This window comes from Hypanus sabinus, chromosome 12 (assembly GCF_030144855.1).
Source record: "Hypanus sabinus isolate sHypSab1 chromosome 12, sHypSab1.hap1, whole genome shotgun sequence".
Classification (NCBI taxonomy): domain Eukaryota; kingdom Metazoa; phylum Chordata; class Chondrichthyes; order Myliobatiformes; family Dasyatidae; genus Hypanus; species Hypanus sabinus.
Genome location: NC_082717.1, coordinates 68,170,321 through 68,185,559, shown reverse-complemented (window position 1 = coordinate 68,185,559; position 15,239 = coordinate 68,170,321). Strand labels below are relative to the sequence as shown.

General features: G+C 39.1%; 1 protein-coding gene across 2 annotated transcripts in view; it reads right to left on the bottom strand.

The window, feature by feature from the left end:
* Positions 1-329: 329 nt before the first annotated feature.
* The window catches only part of meis1a (Meis homeobox 1 a), a 203,925-nt gene continuing 189,015 nt past the window's right edge, over positions 330-15,239 (bottom strand). Inside the window, exons 11-13 of one of the 2 annotated variants that reach the window (XM_059986168.1) lie at positions 4,803-4,892; positions 4,392-4,487; positions 1,729-1,868 (exon numbers count right to left, since the gene is read on the bottom strand). In XM_059986168.1, the coding sequence (XP_059842151.1) occupies positions 4,429-4,487; positions 4,803-4,892 (149 nt within the window). In that variant the 3' untranslated portion in view covers positions 1,729-1,868; positions 4,392-4,428. Of the gene's footprint in view, positions 1,869-4,391; positions 4,488-4,802; positions 4,893-15,239 lie in introns of both variants that reach the window. The other variant, XM_059986167.1, reaches the window with a different exon arrangement.

Here is a 15,239-nt window from a genome sequence, read left to right as displayed (position 1 = left end):
GATGCGGGGGTATTTTCCGCCTCTTCGCCGTTGCTGTATATTAGAACAAAAAAAGAGAGAAGATATTCTTTCAGAGGCAGCGTGTATTTTAAACAAACTCATTGATCGGGTACTAATATGAATACCTACATATTGGAGGTATCCAGTGCCTCTACACTCAGCAAAAAAACCCACTGAGAATTAACTTTCCTGCCCATGTAATCGGCCAGGATTTAAATACAAGCGAGGAAGCCGCGGCTACCTGCGACTCCCCAACGCGCTTCGTTATTTCATTCGTGCTTGAACAGTGGCTCCAGGGGCAAAACATCGCATTCCCAAAACAAGTGAAATCGGCATGACAAAAATAATTTTTATTTTATATTCAGATTTCATTATCGCACACAGTTAAGGGAAACTACTACAATTTACTCCGTTATTTTACAATTCAAACCGCTTATATCAGAACTCTAAGACTCTGTGTGCGATTAATATTATTATCAGCTTCTTGATAGAAAAAAATGCTATCCACAAGCATCTGTTTATAACCACAATGAAAGGCATTAGCTCATCCCATTCAGTACATTTTATGCATGCCAACTCATACCAAACTGCTACTTTTACAAAAAAATTCCAATAATACATTTCATTATTTCCAGTCTTTCCTCTGCACAGAAGAAAACAAAATGTATTTATTTACAACGTATACATAATTTCTCCCGGATCGGACCACCGATAAAGGAAATGCACGCAGGAGGATTTTTTTTGTCATTTTCATTTTGAAAAAAAAACTAGAAAAATGGTGTAAACATATTTGTAAAAAAACAAAATGTCTTCAACTGATCGTTGGATGGTTAATTGCATCAAACAGAAAGTGATGTATGTCAGCGTTGGTGCAAGGAACATTGAGTCTCTGATGTGACAGTTCAGGTCTAACAGACTGCCTTTTGGTTTCGGAGCTTCCTCCTACCAGTCTCCTTAAGACACTGCCTGCAACAGCTGATTAATCATTGTTGATGGCTGCAGTTTTCCCATCCTTCCCGATTTACATCTGTTCGGGCCAATTCAAATATAGTGAGTAAATGAATTAGACATGCTAATTCAAGCCCCGGGCTAGAGACTGCATGACTGAAATCCTGGGATGGCAGTCTTCTGCCTGACATAGTTAATATTGTAAAAAAAATCCTAATAACAGTTTTCAGTCATTTGCAGGACATTTATAAGGCGCAGTTTGCACTAAGGAGGGTTTTGGAGGAGATTTAGGGCCTTGGAAACAACACACATAGTGTGGAAGAGAGTTTCACATAATTTTTGTTTAAAATCTATAAGAAACAACATTATAGGGGAAGTACAATACTATGTACAAGTTAAAATTAGCAGTCTCTCTCTCTCTTGTCATCCTATGTGGTTCTACAATAGCATTAAACTGAATTTCTTGTCCCCAGGAGTTGATTCTTGAATGACGCTTCCTGTTTCAGGATCCCTCTGAAAGAGGTGGAATTCCCATTGGTCCACAGTTGATGTAAAGAACAGAGCTCCCATGTCACTGTATCATAATCAGTCTCTGATGCTCAGGCCACCATTGTGGATGTTATTTCCCTTCGGCTACTGGGCATGGATGTCCATGACTTGTCCTCCCATTGTTGGGTCTCCTGGGTTTAGCATTGTGGGGCTAGATGCTGACATTGGCATTCCAGGGTGGGGCGGTGGTCCTCCATGCATCATCATTGCTGGGTGGTGAGGGTGTCCAGGAATGTAGGAATGCATGGGAGGTCCGTGTCGTAACTGGGCAGGGTGTGGGGGCATCTGTGGAGGCGTGTAACTTGGTTGTCCCATGCTCATACCCATTGCACCACCCTGAGAAACGTAGTCTCCTGGCATACCTTGTAGTCCTGCATGAAAACACATTGACACATGGTGTGAGGCAGCGAAGAACAAAACTATCCATCTGAAATGCACTTTGGAAAATTTTCAAAACATACATCTCATCGTACAGGATGGCAGATATGTAAAAATACAGCTGATTAAAGGTGTTACTCAATGTATCTCGCAAACACATCCAGCCATGTTGTGTTGCGCTAAATAATGGGATACAGAGACCAAAGGGAAATGTAATAAATATTGCAGTCACTGATAAAGTTTTTATCACCATAAAGGAAAAACATGACCATGCAAAAAGTAATTTGAGGTGAGTTTCACAGTTTGAAAGGGAATTCCTTATTACTGCTGGGGAGGTTCTTTTGAAATTTGTAGCGGTGCAGTGTATAAGGTAATTCTAATTATTTTGCCACACTAAGGACGAAGTGGACAATATTGGAACAAAACATACATCCCGTTGTTCTGGGTCTGTGGGGTCACAGAAATTTAAAAGGAAACCTTAATCAGCAATCATTTTTATTGTAAATGGAGAGATTTCAAGCAAAAAGAGGAGATTATGACCTTGTAAAAAGGTTAAAACATTTCTGCTTCGTAATTGGAGGGTGGATTTCCAAACAATGGTCTCTGAGGGAGTTAGGATGGTGGGGGTTGTGAGATGGGCAGTGGGGTTGGGGTCACTAAGCATGCTTACTAAACCATACCTGTGAGGCTGTTTGGCAAATGGAAGCAAATCAATAATGTTCATTAATTAAATCTTTCTCTGTGATCACTAATGTCTGAAAAGCTGAATTTGAATTCAGGCCACCCTTGGCTGAGCTTCGATGGATACAAAGAGAAAAATTGGGGCTAAAACAATAAGCCTCCTGCTTTCTGTGGGCCTCTACCTTCTGCATGGGTTGCCATGGTTGATGGGAACTGACAGGTGTATTGTTTCTAAGAGCTATAAGCTCCATAATCGTCAGGGGTGGAAAGCATAGCGCTCTCACTAAGTAGGTTCAATTGGCGCTGCTTCTGAGTAATGTGGCTCTGTGACTGTTACAAACACCTTGGATTCAGGGCTCAAGGCTTTGCAGAAAACGGCTGCTTAATCTAGCCTAAAGGAACAATTTTGAACTAATGAAAATTGCTTATAAAATATACTGTACCCACAGCTCCATAATCAAATAAGCTGATAATATTTTTGTAATAACCTATTAATTTAATTGGTCATGAAGCATATAATACATCATTTAAATTTAATTGACCTAGAAACTAAGAAACAATATTTAAATTAGCCAAGCTAGAAATTTCCATGGTGAGGTAATAAGTCTGTTGCATTCCTCAGCTCAATGGAATTTTTTCACAGTTAATTGTCAGACTGATCTTTGATTCCATGCAGAGCACATATCTAGAATTCATTTGGCCTTGATATATTTAAAATGTGTTTGCCACATTAGAGACAACAATAAGAACAGAGTGCTTTCATTTCAGAAAACAACCACAAGGAACACAATTAGTGACAACCTTTAGAAAAATTACAGTGGACAAGAAGGCGCCTTTTTTTGTTGTTGGTTGATGTGGTTTGTTGTTTAAATGGGGCTGAGCGCTCCAGGAAACTGCAAAAAATGGTTAGTTTAATTAAAAAAGGGAGAATAACGCTCATTTATCATCAAGGGCAAGGGCACTAGGATGGAGTAAACTCACAAGGCTTTGCTTTACTAGGACCAACCATTCAGCATTGCATTAATGATCTCTATTTTTGTATACTTGAAAAGTCAAATCCATTTGTCACACTGCACGTGATGGCATACTTAATTTAGCCATATGCAATTAGCCAGGGCTAAGCTCCATAACTGCAACACCCACCTCCATTTTGATGAGCATTTTTTTAAAAATGCTATTTTCTGCAATATCCCCGCCCTATCAAAAATAAAAGCTGCCATGGTTGGTTAGATGGGGGGGGGGGGGGAATGATAAATCAGAACTCTAATTGAATATGCAGGGATTTGTCTCATTTCAGATTATAGTCAATGCTTCTGTTATCCTTTGCTTTTGGAACACTGTCTGATTGCCTTTTTGGTGGCTCACAGGTTAGTGTATAAATGTAACTCATGCATCAACTGTGGCTAGACAGATTTATGACACTTTGGGGACATGCTCTTTCCTTTCTCTTGCACTGCTGCAGACTGCTTACATTTTGCCAATCAGTCTGTTGCTATGGCGACACACTCCCCCCTCTGGCTGGTTCTTGTTTTTGTCATGTGGCCAGTGCTGCCTTACTGTGCACAGTTCCAGATAATAGCGTTAGGCAAAAATGTTCCCTAACTATTATATGTAACATATATGTGTACTTGCAATAAGTTTCAAGTCAATGACAATGAATTCAAACATTCATGAGCAGGCACAGTAAAGGACAGGCAGCCCAAGAGTAGTTTGGAAAAGAGTGAACAAAGCATGAAGCTATGGGCGGGAACAACAAAAAGGAAAAAAAAATGTACGAAGAGAAAAAATATGCTCCTGAAACAAGATGTAAAAACAAAGACCCTATTTGTACTTACTTCCCCCTTGCTTTGCGATTGGTTAACTAGATGAAGGTTACATGTAGTGCCATTGCCCCTCCATGCCCATATTCATGCCTATTCCACTCATAGGTCCTAGAAGGGAGATAAAAATCCAAGAAGATGCCAGAAAATGAGCAAAGTCAAAAAACAGATAGCGCCAAAAACGACCCTTCTTTCTTTTAATACAAGGATCTCAGGGTCAAGCGGGATTATGGCTCCCAGAATCGAGAGGAACCATTTCTCCCTTTTAATCATTAGGTGCATAGAAGACAGGCAAGGCAAGGCAGGCAGTTGAAGTGCAGCAGAAGATGAGGGTGATAATCCTGATGAGCACTCTGAATGTGTGGGTGAAGATGTAACACTGGTGAGCATGAAGGACACAAGAACAAAAAAAATCTAAACTCTTACCAGGTGGCCTGATTCCCATATGCTGCTGGCCATCCATCACAAAGCCTCCCATTGGCTGGCCATCTGGGTTGTAGGGTGCACCTTGGCTCACTGAGGATTAAGAACAAGTCTGGATATCATCTTCTGTCTACAATGCTCAGATCTGATTCAAATTCTGGAACCTATTGTCTGTACAAAATCCATAATATAAAGCATATGAATAGAGTCTCAACTCACTGACTAGAGCTTATTAGTCTGTATAGTATGTGCCTCAAATTTTTCACATGGCTAAGAAAAATACTTACCTAACTGATGCAATCTGTACTTAACGCTTTCACTTAATGTGACAAATGCTACATTATTTATATTGATTGCTGCTCCTTTTGGACTCAGAATATTTATATTAGTGAAACAGAGAAAGGGGTAGCTAACCTGTTTAGCTTTGGTTATTAACAGGGCATTGCATTTCACAATGTGCACACTGCATAAAGTTAACTGATTAGTTTGCTTGAAGATGATACTGCAAAAAAATATGGAAGGTTCACAATCGTCTTTACACAATTCCTTTGTGGCAAAGTAATTAAAGTTTGCCCTGTGATTAGCTACTGCAATTGTGCTAGGTTTTGCACAATGCAGTCTTTATCATCTTGTCTTTAGAGACTGCAGGGAAACCATGTGTTCACCAGGACCCAGGAACTCAGAAAATCGGACACAGAATTTTACATCTGCCCTGGGAATTTCCTTCTGCCATTGATGGCTCCACCTGCAATCCCACAGATTAAAATGATCCCTTTCTGTTCAGCACTGACTCTTGCATTGAGTATTTTACACAAGGCTGTTTGGCCCACGCTATGCGTGCTCTGCCTCTCTGGTGGGGTTCTTCAATCACTTCCTGCTTCCTCCCCAGCACTCTTTGAAAACCCAACCCCATTAAAACTATGTATTCCAGCAGCCAAAAAAAATTCACATCACCTTCAGTTATTAGTCAACTTAAAACTGTGGCATTTGATTACCAGTTCTGCTGCTATTGGACATAATTTCTTTGTAGTTAAATCCTATGTGACTTTAACACCTCCAGCAATCTCCCCTCTATATTTCTTTCTTTGAGAACAATCTCCACTTCTGCCAGCCTCTCCAAATTAATGTAATCCTCCAGCTTTGGGACCATTCAGGTAAATCTATTCCACACTCACTCTAAGATTTTTTATATGGCAGAACTGAGGCAAATTTATCCAAATTGATCTTCAAGTACGGCTCAGTTGAGATCATTCTCAACTCAGTGTGAAAAGGTTCTGAGCACAAGTCTAATCCAGGGATTTTGACAAAGCTATCCAGGCTGGTGAAACTGATGCATCATCGAGGTAACTGAGAATCTTCCTCCTCTCCACCCCACCTTCTTGCAGTGATTTCTCATCTTTGTTTTCCAGTCCTGATGAAGGGGTCTTGGCCCGAAACGTCGACTGGTTTATTTATTTTTGTGGATACCACCTCCAACATTTTGTGTGTTTTGCCTAGGATTTCCAGCAGCTGCAGATTTTCTTTTCCTTGTGAGGGAATATTATGCTACTTTCTGGATGTGACAACGGTGAGAGGCCTGAATACTTTCTCCAGTGGGTAAATATCCAATGCCACTATTTCAAAGTTTTCCCCAGTGCCCTAGCCAAGATTTATTCTTCAATCAGTACATCTAAAGAAAACAATTATCACACTGCCGTTTCTGAGAGTTTGCTGTTTTAGAATATAGAGACACAAAGGGCCACAGATGCTGGAATCTGGATTAATAAACAAACTGCTGGAGGAACTCAGTGGGTCAAGCAGCATCTGTGAAGGGAGATGACAACCAGTAACAGATGCTGCACGATGTACTGATTTTTTCCCAACCAGGTTGCTGCTATTAGATGATTGCAGTGATTACATTTTAAAAGTTCTTCACTGGTTATAACTACTTTAGAACGTTCTGATGCAGTGTGAAAGGTGCTTGTGGAAATGCATGTACTGTTTTTTTTTAATCTAAGCCCTAAACAATGCTTCCTTGTTTTTGAACTACATTATAATACATTTTAAGTGGCAACAGCATCTTATGGTTTCAACCCTCTTCACCTTATAGGATGCCAAAGAGCCAGTGTACATTCACCGGAGCTGTCAGCTGAGAGAAATATATCAAAACTCTACAAAATGCAGTGATTTAAAAACAATACTATTTATTTTCAAACTTAGAAACATAAAAGCTCATTTTTAAAGAAGTAATGAAGAGTGTCTCTATAATGAAATGTAACAGGTTTCTGCTTTAGTCGCACACAACACAGAGAGCAGATCTTCCATCATTGTGTCCAGTTATTTCCAGATATTATTCTGGTAGTAAAATCCTTCATCTGAAGAATTCTGCTGGATGGAATTCTAAGGCCCCGGGTTAAAATGAGTGTCATTTTAAATGGGGAGTGCTTGAATGGATTTTCCATTAGATGGTTACAGTGGAGGTCGAGGACAGATCTTAAGGCTAAATGACACACCATCACCTCCTAAAGAGCATCTCGACTATACTGCTAATTCCTTTGCTGATCCAACTAGAGTGAGGAGATGGACACAAAATGAAATCACCTGGAAACACTTATAAAGGTTCAGAAGTGTACAATCAGGATAACCTTATTTATTCTGGATTATTTGAGTCTTTCACGGTGCTGGTCATCCTGGGGTTTGCATCTACCACTGCTTGGCTACTGTCTTGTTTCCAGTGTCCTCCTCATGTCATACTTGGGCTGACGGCTCAAAGAGTGTGACAAGGGCTCAATGAAGATGCTCCTGCTGTTTTTCTATTCCCATTTGAGAGAAGGCCAGCCTCAACTCAGCCTAAAGCTTTTATACTGCTTAGCATTTTAACATCTCTTGCTTGCTTCAAAACTGCACTGTTGCAGTAAGGGACTGGATTAATCTTTTGTCTTCTGTGCAGACAGGAATAAGGGGGCTCAATGGGTTAGAAATAAGTTGATCCAATTTCTTATTATTCATAGTTTATTTTCAATATCGACAAAAATACCCAGTCTGATAAAATTCAGACTTTACAAAGAAATGTGGAACCTTGGTGCAGTTATTAGAAAAGCAGCTTGGGAATTTCTTTTTGAACTTAAGATAGTTCTTAAAACATACTTCTTTGACCTAAGCATTGGTCACCTGACCTAAAGACTTGGTATGTGACCTGCTGCATTATCTGCTTTTTAATAATCACGTCCTTGCGATGTTTAAAACTACATTAAAGGTGCCAAATAAAGGCAGTTAGTTGTGCAATACAATTAAATGATTATTTCAAACTTAATTCATGACTAGGCAATGAGCAAACAACACAGGATTTTCTTTTTTGACTTTTGAGGCCTGGTTATGACATATCAGCAAGAAGGGGCAGCAGATTAATTCACTGACAACTGACTTGCTGCAAGTGCCATTGGCAAAGTCTTGTCAGTATGAGCCTAAAGGATTACATTTAAAAGGTTAGCAACTGATTTTTGCATCCCAGTGGATAACTTTTCATTATAATCTTAACATGAAAAATGCATGAATTTCCAAAAATCTATTCAGAGCATTTTTTTCTCAAAGGCAGATTTATTTTTCATTGTAATATAATATTCAATTAGACGTACATGAAAACTAATACATGACAGAAAAGGAGGAAGTGATAACATAAAGCACTTGTAGGGTTAGTGGAAATGAGTCCTTCGAGCTATTGAATCATATGCTTTGATTTTGATGTTACAAATTATATTTTACAGTGTGTACAGTATATGTTACACATACATACTATGTATGTACAATGGATTCCGGTTAATTGGACCATCGGTTAATATGGGCAGCCACTTATTTGGGAAAATGCTTAAAGAACAGAAACTAATCAAGACAATAGCTAGGATTTCCTTTGTTTACTTGGGACACTATGCTGCTTAACTGGACAGAAGACTGTTGCTGAACGGGTTTTAACTAATGTCAGTTGTGTGCACTAGTTAAGACGCAACACTGCGCTTAGAGTGAATAGTTTATAAATGGAGTCAGTTGCATGTATATGTGTTCAAAAACAGTGATCTTTGTCACTGATAGTTGGTGAGAAGTAAGCAGTAAGACAATTCAGAACAGTTTTGCTCACTGCAGTTTCAGGCGTTGAGGCTTGGAGATGCCAGAAATGGCTGGAAGTGAAAATGAAACAAATTTACTACTTCAAGAAGTTAGGTATTATGAAGAATTTGAAGGTTTTGACAATCATCTTGACTGTTACAATGAAAATAAAGATTTGGAGGATGCAACAGTTTCTAACTACCATCAACTGCATGCACTTGTGTGGTCATTAGACACTACACCATGCTTAGAAAGAACAGTTCTTAAATAGCGTTAGTTGCATACGCTTGTCTTATGTTATTCATTTTGGCAATGGAAATCGAATTAAAAGCAGTCATTTTTGATACTACTTCAAGCAGAAAAGCAATGAAGGCAGCTCATAATCTGCACTAGGCGTCTGTCTAGTGATCTGCAGTCAATCGAAAGAACGTGGCTATGTACGCTATAGAAATTCCTCTGTTGATAACTATTAGGAACACAGTTTTATAGTACTCTAGTAAATTTGGTAGTGTTTTCATTAGTTCTGTATTTCATTTAAGTCCATAATTTGTTACTCAGTTAAATGACAGGTTGTCTTTTGTAAACTATTTCCATGAAATTTCGGCTAATTGGGGCAGCTGCCTAATTGGACCAAAATGCATTGGTCCCTATGTATCTCAATTCCCTGGAATCCACTAATAGTTGTATGAATGGCAATATTAGGTTTCTCATCTATACAAACTGTATCTTTGTAGTTCATTAATTAATTGAGGCATCACACGATTATATGTACTAAGAGATTAGCGGAGATATATCTCATTTCATGTCAAATGTAAGCAATATTGGTTCTTAACGTGAATTATCTCATTGTAAAGCAAATTACATCTTTGCACTAAATACTTAAAAATACCACTGGAAGGCCGTGACTTTGACTTACAAAGATGAGAATGCCCTTTTAATGAATTATGAAGTGCTAAATGACTCTACCATGCCTATTATCACACTGAGAACTGCATTAATGTTAAAGCAGAGAACAAGGCATATTAGATGGATCCCTCAACAAGAGGATAAGAAATAATAGGATTCACTTTAAATATACTAGTCCTGAGTCATACACTATGGTTGACTGCAGTTCAGGAACAGCCAGGTGGTCCATCTATTCTGTGCTAGCTCTTTGAAGAGCACATAAATTCTCATTCAGGTCCCATCCAAACCCTGCCTCTAATTCTGACAGTCTTCCTACAGAGCACACTGAGAAAAAAGTTCCAGATTTCTCAATGTGTGTTGTTAGAGACAGGATTCTTATAAAACCTATGATGCCAGCAGCTGGAACAGCAAGTCTGGGTAAAGGTTTTTTATTCAGTGGAACACAATTCCCCAGCTCAGGCAGGACCCAAGCTGAATAATCTGAGCTGATGTGGGTCCTGTGAACTACAACGAGTTGCACTTACATAGGTATTAAATAGCAATGAATCCCCTCGGAGGGGATACCGAAGATACAGAGCAGTGGTTTTCAACATCATTTGACACCAAATCATGGAATAAGATATTAGAGCAGGGGACTAAAATCCCTTTCAAGGATGCAAGTAATGAAAAACTTGAAAAGCAAAGGGAAAAGCTGGAAAGATTCTGGGAAGGAAGGTACCAATGAAGGGTGAAGGGGCAGCCTCCAAGGTGAAGCAGTGGAAATCTGATGCCGAAATCGGAAGAGCAAAGCTACCTCGGAGAAATGTAGGGCAGGAGCTGTAGAGAGAGGACATGATCACTGTTTCTAATTATTGGGGCAAGGTAGTTGGGTTCAGTATAAATCATGCGCCTGGTGACTCCATATGAATATGACAGCTGGTAAAAACCCAGCAGAATCAGTACGGGAAACTTTAGATGAATGAAGTTCTGGTAGCTTGGGGGCTCGCAGGGGATCCATTGTTTGGATCAGCTCTAACTGCCCCTCTTGCTGCCGCCATTCAGAACTTCGCATTACTTTGTAATGCAGAGTTTGACTCATGGTTTATTAATAATCGGGTAACTGTCCATGTGCAGAAGCCACTGAACTGGTAGCAATGTCTGCAGCACACACCAGACATACACCTGGAGGCATTATTGTCACTCGCCTTTTCACACTTTAAAAGCAGCCCCTCTGAAAGCTTCTGTGTTGATAATGCAGTCCTATTGTTGATGTGCACTATAGAGCGTTGTGCGCATCAAAGAAAGAAAGTCTTGCATTTATATAATGCCTTTCATGGCCTCAGGATGTCCCAAGGCACTTTACCTCCAACAAAGTACTTTTGAAGTGTAGTGACTCTTGTAATGTAGGAATTTAGTGATGATCATTGAGTTGGGAATGGTAAAGTTCAACATTTATGATATTTTTCCTTCTTGTTTCCCCCTTTACTCAAAATATACTGAAAAAAATAATTGACCTGAAATCTTAATTTTATTTTGCTCTCCATGAATACTACTGGAACTGCTGAGTATTTACAATATTGCTGTTATGAAGAAATCAGGAAGACTATCCCCCAAATGTGATTGGGGTGGATGGAGGTTCAGGGAGCTCAAAAATCTCAATACTGAGTTTGATGGATTATTTGCTAGCTAAGTATATTTAGGATTGTGGAATAAAGGCAGCAGTTAACATGTGATTGAACGATCTCCCATCTCCTTAAAAGGGAATCCTCTGTTCCCATGCTTCCAAAATGAACATTGTAATTAGGAATAGATACATTTCTCCTTTTTAAATGCAGGGACATACTAAAGTACCTGCCCTAACACTTAGCTAAAATATTTTTTTTCGCCATTGACTGGGGCTCAGACCTGGACTTATTTAGTCTGTACAGCTACTTACATTTTAAGTTAAAGGCTTTCAAATAAAAATAAATGGAATTTGTAAGAAAGAAAACAAGAGCCAGTCTTGAATAAAGACTTAGACTCTATTGTGTTACAATATACTGTATATAGATAGCTTTCTGCATTGGAAATCAAGGAAAATGCAATGTGTACAGCTATTAAACAATTCCTCGATTTACACTCCCATTAGATACCTCTAAAGGACTCAGTAATGATTAACATCGCACAGCTAAAGAGCAAAATAAAAGATGGCTTCCTTTTTAATGGAAAGATGGTTCCTGCTGGCTGCACCTTAATAAAGTAACAGTTGAATAGTGATGATGTCAACTTAACAAACAACCTGAAATAACTTGTTTGTCTTAACAAATAAATGTAATATCTAAAAATACACTGCCCCATTTAAGCACGGTCAGTTCTAATTCTAGAGTATTAATTCAACAAGCTAATTCTGGAAAAGGCAGGACTAACATTCATACAGATAAGAAGTCCATAGTAACGTAGCCACATTTTGACACTATCTGTTGAAACTACAAGTATGCTACAAATGTTGGCCAAATGGAGCTCGACTAACATGGGCTGCTGCAAAGCATGCTATTTAATCAATGATCCTAAAGTAAGGTTCACCAAAGTATGAAGAATGTGTCAACAAATCCTGATGTTAAAATGGTTGGGCTCGATGGTCATCGGTCAAACAATTGGAACAGTGAGTTGCCAACTTCCAAAAATGAATTCCTGAGACTACTGGCCAAACTTTGATTCTCACGCCTTCAGAAAACGGATTTTTTTCCAGTGATAAACGAAATTATGACTCAGTGGGACACAAATATTAAACCCAATTATGAAAGCAAAACAAAATAACCTTCTCTTCCCTCATATCTGACCTCCTTGAACACTACAAGAGGAAAGACAGAACATGGAGCTAGAGAAACTAATGCCATCTGTACAGCATGTCTACAGTGAGTGCAAATATTAATGTTGAAATATAAAATCTGTTTTCTCACTATTAATATTTACAAAGTGAATGTTTTCATACTCACACAATTGACTAACACCTTTCATGACCCAAGGATGCCTCAAAGCCAATGACATACTTTTGAAATGAACTGCCACAAGCAGTCTTTGCATGGTTAGATGCCACATAGAACAGTGAGATATTCAGACAAGCTAAGCTGGTAGATGCATGATCATAAAACATTTTTGCAAGTAATTTCATGTAGATGTCCTACATTAGCTATACCTGGTCATGAAGGATACTGTTCCTTGGCTTTAAAAATTGCAAATGTTTAAAGTAAGTAAATAATTAAAAAATGGTAAGAGCTTGGAGCAGATTGCCAGCTAAGAAGTGGAAAAAGAAACCCGAATGGGATTGAAAAAGGAAATAGTATACATTTTTTGAGCAAGAAATTGGATTTATGGTTATTAGAAAAACACTCAGAGGCTACCACGAACCAGAAACTTAACTAAAGAGCCACATAAATATTGTAGCTACAAAGCTAGCCAGAGACTAGGTATCCAGCGGCAGCTGACTCACCTTCTGAAGCCCTAAAGAGTTTCCATCATCTACAAAAGCGTAAGTCGAGAATTAAATGAAATATTCTACACTTGATGAGGGCAACTGCAATAACCCTCAGCAAGTTTGATCCCTCTGGGAACAAGGCAGCCCTCTTGACTGGCAACCTATCCACTATCCTCAACATTTCTTCCTTTCACTGCCAACACAATTCACAAGAGAGTGTACCATCTATGAAACAAAATGCAATGACTTACCAGCACCTCAAAAAAAACCTAAAACTGAGAAAGACAAGGATAGCTGGTGAGTTGGAACATCAGTGGATTCCCCTTCAAATTGGGCATTGCCCTGATCTAAAACTACATATTTTTCCCTCATTGTCATTGAGTCCAATTATAGGAATCCCTTACCTGGAAGAACTGTGGACTTACCTTTAGCATACTAACTACTGTGGTTCAAGAAAGTAGCTCATCAACACCGTCTCGATGTTGATAATGGGCAATAAGCTCTCTACTTGTCACAAATGCCTGTATCTAATTATAATGTTGGGTTGTAGCCTTTTTTCTACCAGAAAAAAAACTATCATTTGACACTTTGGCTTTTTGTCACAAAACTTCACATAACTAATCAACAGTTAGTAACGCGATTTCCTACCGCATTCTACTATAAACTGACGCAGAGTATTCATTGGAAACATTAACAATTCTTCTCTACCCCCTCCCCCCATCCCAACTGTGAAGTTCCTCCAGCAATTTGATTTTTATTTTACTAGAAGTCTGGATTTTAGCAAAACCACTGCGGCACTCAGTGACCAAAGTCAACATTCAGGAGAAGTCAGAAACCAACTCGACATATTAGTGTTAATATGTTTCTCAAAATCCACAGAGCCACAGCTATGTACTACTGTATTTTGTAAGCACTTACTCTTTTCTGGGGGATCAGCTGAAACACCAGAAAGTAAATGGAAAACAAATTAATACTCCACCCGTACAAAGCCAAGTAAAGAACATTTCAATTTGATTTGAGGTTAGAAGTCCTTGAAGTTCAAAGTAAATTTATTAATATGATGTGTTATGTTTCCATATACTACCTTGAGATTCATTTTCTTGCAGACATTTACAGGAAAAACTATACATGAACAGACAAAGACTGACAGACAACCAACGTGCAAAAGAAGATAAAGTGTGCAATCAAAATAATACTGAGAACATGAGTTGATAAAAAGTCCATGAAAGTGAGTCTGGAGGTCGTAGAATTTCAGAGTAGTGGTGAGTGTCCTTATCCATGCCCACTTCAGAAGCCTGTTGATTGTAGAGTAATCATTTTTCCTGTCCCTGGTAGCATGGTACCTCCTACCCGATGATAGTAGTGAGAAGAGGACAAGGCCTGGATGGTGGGGTCTTCGATAATGTTGCTTTTTTTGTGGCAGCATAGCATGTAGATTTTCTTAACGGTGGAGAGTTTTGCCTGTGATGTATTAGGATGAATCCAGCGTTTTCCATTCCTGGGCATTGGTTTTTACATGCCAGGCCAGTTGGCATTACTCTCTCCACTGTTCATTATCGAGTTTGTCAAAAGTTTTTGGTGACATGCCAATTCTTGCAAATCTCTAAGACAGCAGAGGTGCTGTCATGCCTTCTTCTTCGGCTCTGGTCCCACAGCAAATCCACTGATATGATAATACCAAGGTATTTAAAGCTCCTGACCCTCTCCACATCTGTTCCTCTAATGTGCTTCTTCATCCTGTAGTTGATAATCAGCTCTTTGCTTTTGTTGACATTGACTGAGACATTGTGGTTGTTCCACAACCAACCAGATTTTCATCCTCCCTCCTATATGGCAATTCATCACCACCTTTGAATCTGCATTTAACTCTGCAGAACCTTGATTCAATTTTGATTATCATGTCCCCACGACTTGTGAAGCTGAAGCAGCAAAGTATAGCAGTAAGGTCTCAGTTCCAGTCTGGATTCTGTGTTCAGAGAGGCAGCAGATATGTCACAGTTGATCTCTGGGACCATCTGGTC